Here is a 9715-nt window from a genome sequence, read left to right as displayed (position 1 = left end):
TTAAAACATTTAGTCAAAACTTGACTAAATGTAAAAAAGAAGGGGTTGGAAATTCTGTGTTTCTTCCCCCACACCCCCCCCCCCCCCCCCCCCCCCCCCCCCCCCCCCCCCCCCGATCAGTTGTAATTGTACGATTTCAACCAGACCACCCCTGCGGCTGGTTCCCACCCAACTGGTAACTTTCTCATGCACATCAGCCATGAACTTCAAGTGTGACGGGCAAATGAGAAAAGGGAGAAGCATTGGCACAAGATGGCAGCTTTTCTGAGTGTTCACTTTAACTTGGTTTTTTCGGCGCCCGGTTCTTGTTTTTCAGGGGAGGGGTTTTGCCCCCACCCTTCATCCCCTTAGGGAGGGGTTAGCAGGGATTGGAATGTGTGGGGAACACAAGCACGAGATGACAGTTTTTGTCTTTGTTCAATACAGCTTGGGTTTCTTGGCGTCAGGTTCAGGGGAAGGTTTTGTCCCCCCCCCAGGAATAGGAATGTGAGGGAGCATAAGCACAAGATGACAAGTTGTATGTCTCTGTTCACCCCAACTTGGGTTTCTTGGCGTCGGGTTGCTGTTTGTCAGGGGAGGGCTTTGCCTTGCTCAGCCAGTTCATCATCAGGTTGCTGCTGGCAGTCTTCTTCACCTCTCTGTCACAACACACACAAATCTTAGGAAAGCCAGCATAACCTTCATATCAGCAGTGTAAGAGAAAGAAGAAATACAGCAGTCAAACCTGTCTATGATGACCACGCAATGGGCCTACCCGTTTAGAAAGATGATTTTTTTTTTTTAAACAAAAAACACTTTGACAGGTGGTAGCAATTGTGAGGCAGTCGCAAGGGCAGGTTTGACCGAAGCTGCATTGACTTATCAAGACATCATTTTGTCTAGCTACTGCAGTGGAACCGCCTTTGTATGACCTCCAAAAATCTGACAAAATCTTGTCTTAACAAGAAGAGCAAACGCTCGATCGAGTCACTTTCGCAGTTCTGAATATTATATGAGGCATCAGATGGACAGGAAGAAATTGCTATTCACAACACAATACAGATGTAAATAATTTGATGTAAAGAATAATCCTATAAAGTTTGAATCAAATCCGATGAATAGTTTCAGAGATATGATATTTCAATTTTTTTCCTTCAAGACATACCTGTGACCTTGAAAAAGGTCAAAGGTCACCAAAGCAGACGTCAAAGTGTAGAGGTCACTGGGAGTCACGTTCACATAAAATTTGAGCCCGGTCACTTTTATAGTTTCCGAGAAAAGCCCAACGTTAACTTGTGTGTTGCCGAACAGAAAAGGCTAGTTATCTCCCTTGTTTTTCTGATAACGTTCGTAAAAGGCTACAGATGTAAATACTTTGATGTAAAGAATAATCCTACAAAGTTTCAATCACATCCGATGAACTTTGTCAAAGATATAAAATGTCTAATTTTTCCTTTGACGCTGACCTGTGACCTTGAAAAAGGTCAAAGGTCAACGAAACCATCGTTAAAGTGTAGAGGTCATTGGAGGTCACGACTAAACAAAATATGAGCCGGATCGCTTTGATAGTTTCCGAGAAAAGTCCAACGTTAAGGTGGTGTCTACGGACGGCCGGCCGGACAGACTAACACTGACCGATTACATAGTCACTTTTTCTCAAGTGACTCAAAAAGGAGGGAGTGTTAAAATGGGGGTACATTTACAGAGGTTATGAACAGAACAGAAAACCTGACAAAATCAAGGTCTTTGATTTAGAAAGGGGGAAGTCTTAAACTAGGGGTCTTAGCGAACGACGAAGAAGAAGAAGAAGAAACTAGGGGTCTTTAAAGGGGGGTTCCCCTGTACACACACACACACACACACACACACACACCGTTTGCCATCCTGCGCTATGACTTACTTGGGATTGTACGGCTCAAGGCACTCGGGCGACTTGTTGCGAGAATTGTTGACAACGGGGGACACCATGTGCATTTTGATGCACTCTGTTGCGTGAATCGCCTTCACTGCCTGTGTGTGAGATAGAAATGGGCAAATTGAGCATTGTCATTTACCATGTGCATATGAGGTTGACACATTTGGACTTCTCATTTTTATGGAATATCTGGTCTTATTTGAGAAGTGAATGAGATTTTCAGTACAAAAATTCATGTCAAAACTCACCCAAATATGCAAACCACAAATCAAAAGACAGACAAAAGAACAAGAAGTGACGTTACACCGTTTATTGTTTTCTTACTTCAGTCAGAGGGACCTCTCCAAAATCCAGCCAATCTCTTATCTCCTCTTCAGATGATAGAATGGCCTGAAAAACAAAAAAATCATCAAACAACATAACGTGACAATCAGTAACAGAATCGGAGGGATATTGCCCTATGCCGGAGCAACTGTTGCCTGTAAAAGGGGTCAAAGTAGACACCATTGGCCAGGTGTTACGATTACTGACAGGTATTCTGTGATGAATCTAGGACAAGCAGGCGAGATTGCATGCACATACACAGGCAGATTCACACACACACACACACACAAATACACACAGACAGGCTCACACACGTACATACACACACATCAAATAACTAGCCAGGTAATGTTTAGTGACTGACATTCTGTGGTTAATCCAGGAAAGGGAAGGCATTTACAGTAACCACACTCGCGCACAGAAGCCATTTTTATGAACTGTTCAAGTATTCTGTGATCCAAACTTTCTACATACACACACAACAACAAACACACACACTCACATATGGTCGCATGCAAGCACACACAACACTCACAAACATGCACACACACACACATAAACACACACTGTCCAAGTACTGACAGGCATTCTGTGGTGTATAGAGGACATGGCCGGGGAAGAATCCACAGTGATCACGCTGTAAGAGTACAGAGGCGCCGTCCCCTGAAATACACCACACAAAAATATCACATTCATAGTCAAGCGTCTCATCTCCCATCTTTGTTATAATACTTTTTTTTTAGGCATTGTCTAATATTTATTTGCACAACCGCTATCTCGCGCAAAACATTACATTTTTAAAAAGTTTATTTAGATAGCAGGAACATAATAATTCCCATTTGAGAGTGCCTGCAGTGCCACATCTTTTCTGTGTAATCTGACCGCTACACGGAGTGAGAATCATAAATGAATACCAGGACGCACAAGAAAGAGGGATCTGTTGCATGCTTCTGATAATTTGAATTTGTTTGAACATAGCAATGTTAATCTTGGTGTAACAGCGTAGCAATGTGTCTTACAACGCAGCATGCTTTGCTGAAACCGTAACATTTGGCAGCTCTAGGAGGGTGCCACTGGTTTACTAACAAGTTCTTACTTACATCTGATGGGTGCCACACACCAAACACACCAGCCATAGTCAGCAGGCGTCTTCCCTTCCACTCTGAAACATTGCAATGCCAAGCACATGGACATTTCAAAGTAATCACCCATACGACCACATTTTGACCAACAAGCACATGGACATTTCAAAGTAATCACCCATATGACCACATTTTGACCAACAAGCACATGGACATTTCAAAGTAATCACCCATATGACCATTTTGACCAACAAGCACATGGCCATTTCAAAGTAATCACCCATACGACCACATTTTGACCAACAAGCACATGGACATTTCAAAGTAATCACCCATATGACCACATTTTGACCAACAAGCACATGGACATTTCAAAGTAATCACCCATACGACCACATTTTGACCAACAAGCACATGGACATTTCAAAGTAATCACCCATATGACCATTTTGACCAACAAGCACAACTGTTTATTTCTTTTTTTTCTCTGCTGATCATTTTTCTTAGCATTCACTTCTTCGTGTTTCCATAAAACATGGGTTTTATGTGTTCTTTCATCACTAGGTACAAAGCAAAGGAGCCCATCCAATATAACTGACATGTAATTACAAACACATTTGTTTTCAGGCAGCGATTCTTCTTCTTCTTCTGCGTTCGATGTTGCCAGGCAGCGATAAAACATCTTTCTTTTTTTTGGATTGAGGGGGTACAAACTTTGCAATACACTCATACATGTGTGCTTGACAGAGACAACAAAAATCTGATTTCTCCATCAACAGCCATTTTTTATTTATTTTTTCTCCATTACTTTATTGTACCATCGCTGGGAAATTCGGGTCGCTTCCTCCCAGTGGAAAGCTAGCAGCAACAGAGTCACGCTACCAAGGTGTCTGCGTGTTTAGGTGTATTCAGCCACCTGCACTTATGGCAGAATGACCAATATACGTTAATTGGATCTGTGATCCAAACATGGCTTTTGATCAATCGAGATGGAAGTTTATTCCACGAGCCCGTAGGGCGAGTGGAATAAACTGTCATCGAGATTGACCAAAAGGCATGTTTGGATCACAGATCCAATTAACATATATATCTCGACATTCACTGGTCTTAGGGTTTTTGTTTTCAAAGAAGAAAGAAACTTGCTTGAACACGGACCACTTCTCCGAGCAAAATCAACAAACCTAATCACTCGCATTCCACCTCAAGGTCTCGGCCAACCAAGACTATGGCATACTCGTAGCAAAGCCGCCGAATGGTACCGTAAACCAAGAATAGTGACGTAAGAGAATAGAATGTCGTCTTTTGATTTGGAACGTGACGTGTTTCAGAACTTCTTCTGGACAACTCGGATGGTCTTCTGCGTAGTGGTTGGCACGAGATTCTTTTTCTTCTTCGACAGTTCATCCTCCGATACTGTAGCAAAACGTTTCATCTTTTTTTCACTTTCGAGTATGCGGACGACTGATCTTGACCGCTAAAAAGTAGTCCTTTCGGAATCATTACGCCGAGTCTGAACATGAGGTCTGAACATTGTTTTTAGGCAGGATCTAGGTGAAAGCGAGGCTGTTCTTATCTCTGTATACAGTCGAGAGAGAGAGAGAAATACATGTCGAGACATTGTCTTTTACGTGCCATTGTGGTGACACGAGGGTGGGACATGGCTTCCGTCTCTGGGTCTGCACATAAAGTTGACCTGTGTCCGTCCCGGCCCGAATTTGAACCTGCGACCTTCTGATCACAAGTCCAGTGCTCTACCAACTGAGCTACCGGGCCCCTCCTTTAAGGTTGTCATAACTGTACCAACAGTACACCCTGAAACAGATCCAGTGGAACCCCCTTTTAAGATGGTCTGATTCAAGACTCCCTTCTTTTAATATAATAATAATAATAATTCTCTTTATTTATATAGCGCCTTATCCGAAGTTCAAAGCGCTTTTATGCCGTGTGAGATGGAATTTTTTACACAATATATCACGCATTCACATCGACCAGCAAACCTCAAGCCTGTGTTAGGCGAATGTTCACCTTTCGCGGCCTTTATTCCAAGTCACACGGGTATTTGATGGAAATTTTTTATCTATGCCGATACAATTTTGCCAGGAAAGACCCTTTTGTCAATCGTGGGATCTTTAACGTGCACACCCCAATATAGTGTACATGAAGGGACGGTTTTTCGTCTCATCCGAAAGACTAGCACTTGAACCCACCATCTAGGTTAGGAAAGGGGGGAGAAAATAGCGGCCCGACCCAGGGTCGAACACGCAACCTCGATTCCGAGCGCAAGTGCGTTACCACTCGGCCACCCAGTCCCTCAGACTTTCTGCTCATAACCTGTGTAAATGTCCCCCCATTTTAAGACTCCTTCCTTCTTTCTCATAGTTTTTCAGGTCTTAAGAGGGGGGTTCCACAGTTTCTATTTTCAAACTGACCCTGCTCTTCGTCCTGTGCATCTCCATTTCCTGTCTTCTCCCCCGCCTCATCTGGTTCAGACTTTATCTCCTGTTTCACTTCTCTCTTGGTTGCTTCCTCTGACGAAGAGGCTGCTATTGGCTCATTATCCCCATTTGGCTCTGGTTTCACACAAGCTGGTCCCAGTTTAGGTTTGGTTTCAGATAGTGATTTAGCATCTGGGTCAGGCTTGATGGGTTCTGTTTTGATATCTAGTTTTGTGTCCGGTTTGACGTCAGGTTTTGTGTCTTCAGCGCTCTGGGGAAAGTATATGAAGTATGGTTGTTTTCCTTTTTCCGTACGTTTCCATTCAAAGAACCTGAAAGTGAAAGCAGTCACATGTTAAAGGAAGTAGATTCAGATCCAGTGGGATGGGTGCAACAACGCTGTAAGTCCAACAAATATTGGCTAGTGATTCTGAAAATTTACAGTGTGGACAATGTTATATGGCAACTTTACTCGCATTTGGCGAGTAGATGAACATTTCTACTCATCAGTTACATGTTTCTACTCGCCATGGCAAGTAAAATACTCACCACTTTCAGGCCTGTGCAATAGGGCCACACACAAAATAGCAATGTTTCCGACACCCTGACCGACCCTGTTTTTCCTCTGATCCTTTCAAGCAAAACAAATTAAAATCACAAAATTTGATTTTGCAGGCTTTACATGTACATGTACTAGGAAAGTTACTGTTACCTCGGGCCTATAAGGCGCAATTTTGTTCCTCAACTTAACCCCTGCATCAGATTGCATGGGAAGCAAAACTATTTCCATTCTGTGTTCTTCCTTTGATGTGCGGCCAATACACCAGAAGCGCCTATTGTGTGGATTGTTCTTATTTTAACCTTAAGTGTGGTGGTTGCACCTTTTACAACAAAGCGCCTTATTGTCCCAAAAATACATTATTCACCCTTCAGCCAAAATGATGCAGCGATTCCCTTTCTCGAGTGGACCCTTGTACGTCTTTTTGGTCAGCATTCCCTCCGCTCGGCAGTTGTTGGTTTCATACTGCAGTTTGTAGGGGTCGCCTTTGTGCCAGGCGGGGATGAGCCCCCATTTCATCGGCTGCACAACTCGCTCGCTGATGGACTCCAACTCTGGAAAGTGCTTGCTCGACACCAACACTGGACTGCAGGCAAAAACAGAACAGTTTTCTCCCTACAGTGGAACCCCCCTTTAGGACCTTCACAAATCTGAAAAAATCAGGTCTTAAAAAGAGGTACATTTTCAGGGGTTATGAACAAATCATGGGGAAAACCCAATGTCCTAAAAGGGAGGAAGTCTTAAATTGGGGGGTCTTGAAAGGGAGGTTCCACCATAACTAACAACAGTCTTTACCTGTCTCTCCAGCTAGTTACGGTAAAAAAAAAACTTTTGAAGACCTACACCAGAAAATCAGGCTATTACAAGACAGCTGAAGCATGATTAACCATTCGAATGCACTGAAATAAGTCCCCTTTCCTTTCACCTTTCGAACACACACACACACGCACCTAACTGAGGACTAAAGAATAAGATCAGCACTTGTACTCGAACAAAAATAAAGCAGATCTGAATCCACAGAGGTCCCGCAGTGGGGCACTGCGGTTATGAAATTAAAGGCCCCTCCTGTTTTTGGAACCGCAGGAGCTTTCTAGTTTGCTGTTAGGTAGATTTTTGGTTCCTCTTTCCTGTCATGCTCTCTTTTTCTTCATGAATTCTTTTCTTTTTTCTGCCTTCTTGCTCATTCACCTGTATTTTTTCCAAAAATCTCTTCTCTTGCCGCTTGTCTCGCGATTCATGTATAGTTTAATCTGTTAGTGTTCTGATGTAAGTCCAGCAGTAGATAGGTTAAGCCTATTTTAACATACTGGAAACTGGTAATCTTCCAGTAGGTATTAATTTAGTTTTACTAAAGCCTGCTGGGACACAAGTAATGGGTTAGTGCATTTGTAAACAGGAATCGCTTGACAAGTGGCCCCCTTCATCCCCCCCCCTTCCTCGTCCTGATATGGCTCTGCGTAGTCGGCTGGACGTTAAGCAACAAATAAACAAACAAACAAACAAACAAAATCCACAGAGGGCTTCAATAAGGCCATGAATTGCATGAATTCGCGGATGTTGGGTTTTGTTTTGTCATAAATTTAACCTTTCAATAACTTACCATTCTTCATTTTCATTTTCATTACTTTATTGTCCCATCGCATGGAAATTTGGGTCGCTTCATCCCAGTGGAAAGCTAGCAGCAACAGAGTTGCACTACCCAGGTGTATGCGTGTTTAGGTGTAATCAGCCACCTGCACTTATAGCAGAACGACCGAGGTCTTTTACGTAACACAGTGGTGACAAGGGAGTGGGACATGGATACCGTCTCTTCTTCTTCTTCTGCGTTCGTGTGCTGAAACTCCCACGTACACTCGTGTTTTTTGCACGAGTGGAATTTTACGTGTATGACCGTTTTTACCCCGCCATTTAGGCAGCCATACGCCGCTTTCGGAGGAAGCATGCTGGGTATTTTCGTGTTTCTATAACCCACCGAACTCTGACATGGATTACAGGATCTTTTACGTGCGCACTTGGTCTTGTGCTTGCATGTACACACAAAGGGGGATAAGCCACTAGCAGGTCTGCACATAAGTTGACCTGGGAGATCGGAAAAATCTCCACACTTAACCCACCAGGCGGCCGCGGCCGGGATTCGAACCCTCGACCTTCCGATTAGGAGGCCGACGTCTTACCACCACGCCACAGCGCCCGTCGATACCGTCTCTGAGTCTCCACATAAAGTTGACCCGTGTCGGTCGCGGCCCCGATTCGAATCTGCGACCCTAGGATCACAAGTCCAGCGCTCTACCAGCTGATCTACCGGGCCCCTTATTGTAAAAACAAAGACAAACTGACGTGTGTGAGGTGGGAGCGATGTTGGGTGATGGGTAGTACTGCTGACCGCCCGGTGCGTCCTTCCACACTGGATGCTTGACCTTGCCCTGTCTGTCCTTGAAACGACACGCTCCCAAAATGTCGTCTGGGGCCAATGTACTGCACGCAAGGATTTGAAGTCAATGTTCTTACATAAATATCAACACTACAGTGATAAAAGTACCTCTTACCCCGAAAGCGGCGTATATGGCTGCCTGAATGGCGGGGTAAAAAAAAAAACCAGTCATACACATAAAAACCCACTCGTGCAAAAACATATGTGAACGTGGGAGTTTCAGTCCATGAAGAAGAAGAAGAAGAAAGTACATGTACCTCGCGATCTGTTCCCAGGCCTTCAAAAATCTGGGAAAATGACATAGGTCAAAAAAGAGAATGATTCTGAAAAAAAAGGTAAATTTACTACAATTTTGGCCACAAAGCTTGAAGTAATGAGGTCTACTATGAATATTTCCACGAAGAACAGACTAGAGTATAGAGCAGGGAGACATACGCCCTAATAACAGTATAACACACACACACACACACAGAGCATACCCTCGTCAGTCGTTCATGTGCGGTTCTTCGGGATCATGACGTACATGAAACTGTTACTCCATCGCATGAAATAAACGTTTTATCCACATACTCACCAAGCTGTTCTTCCACACATTATTCTAAAGTTATGGCGTGCTTGCTTTCCTGTGAAGTACTTCGCGCCACCACCGTGGTTGCGTCGTCTGCTATTTCAGGAAAGTATTTATTGCAAAGTTTTGTAGGAATAGACGTTATCTTTTTACTAGTAATTTGGCGTAAAAAAACAACACAAAAGCGCGGCGTGCCTTGGTCCAAAAATGTGGACCATTTTGTGATTTACATTAATTTTCATCATCATCATCATTAGCAGCAGCAGCAGCAGCAGCAGCATCGTGTGAGTCATAAGGCTGCAGTCTGTCTCCTTGTACAGAAATAAATTTTTGTTTTTGTAAAACTTTTGTTTGTTTTTGTAAAAGTGAACTTTGTGAAAGTTCAAATAGCACTGAGGCCAGAAATTACAAATAAAATAGGG

General features: G+C 43.4%; 1 protein-coding gene across 2 annotated transcripts; it reads right to left on the bottom strand.

Moving 5' to 3' along the window:
• Window positions 1-110: 110 nt before the first annotated feature.
• LOC138949477 (abasic site processing protein HMCES-like) lies at window positions 111-9421 on the bottom strand. Of its 2 annotated transcripts, none has more exons than XM_070321305.1 (9): window positions 9300-9421; window positions 8632-8769; window positions 6662-6880; window positions 5730-6067; window positions 3319-3380; window positions 2801-2881; window positions 2219-2284; window positions 1880-1989; window positions 111-638 (listed from the first exon to the last, which is right to left on the bottom strand). In XM_070321305.1, the coding sequence occupies exons 1-9, from the start codon at window positions 9317-9319 to the stop codon at window positions 530-532; spliced, it is 1143 nt and encodes a 380-aa protein (XP_070177406.1). In that variant the 5' UTR covers window positions 9320-9421; the 3' UTR covers window positions 111-529. The 2 variants fall into 2 exon arrangements, with proteins under 2 accessions (XP_070177406.1, XP_070177407.1); XM_070321306.1 differs by having other exon boundaries at window positions 9205-9332.
• Between the last annotated feature and the right edge of the window lie 294 nt (window positions 9422-9715).

Source organism: Littorina saxatilis, linkage group LG15 (assembly GCF_037325665.1).
Source record: "Littorina saxatilis isolate snail1 linkage group LG15, US_GU_Lsax_2.0, whole genome shotgun sequence".
NCBI lineage: Eukaryota > Metazoa > Mollusca > Gastropoda > Littorinimorpha > Littorinidae > Littorina > Littorina saxatilis.
Note: the sequence above shows the minus strand (reverse complement) of the source record. Positions and strands in the feature narration are given on the sequence as shown.

Bases quoted from the DNA above. Each gene is read 5' to 3' on its own strand.
- LOC138949477 (XM_070321305.1), bottom strand. From the start codon at position 9,319: ATGTGTGGAAGAACAGCTTG. The intron at 6,068-6,661 runs GTGAATAATGTA...TTTCACTTTCAG, and splicing joins TGCATCATTTTGGCTGAAGG to GTTCTTTGAATGGAAACGTA. The intron at 2,882-3,318 runs GTAAGTAAGAAC...GGTGTATTTCAG, and splicing joins GTGTGTGGCACCCATCAGAT to GGGACGGCGCCTCTGTACTC.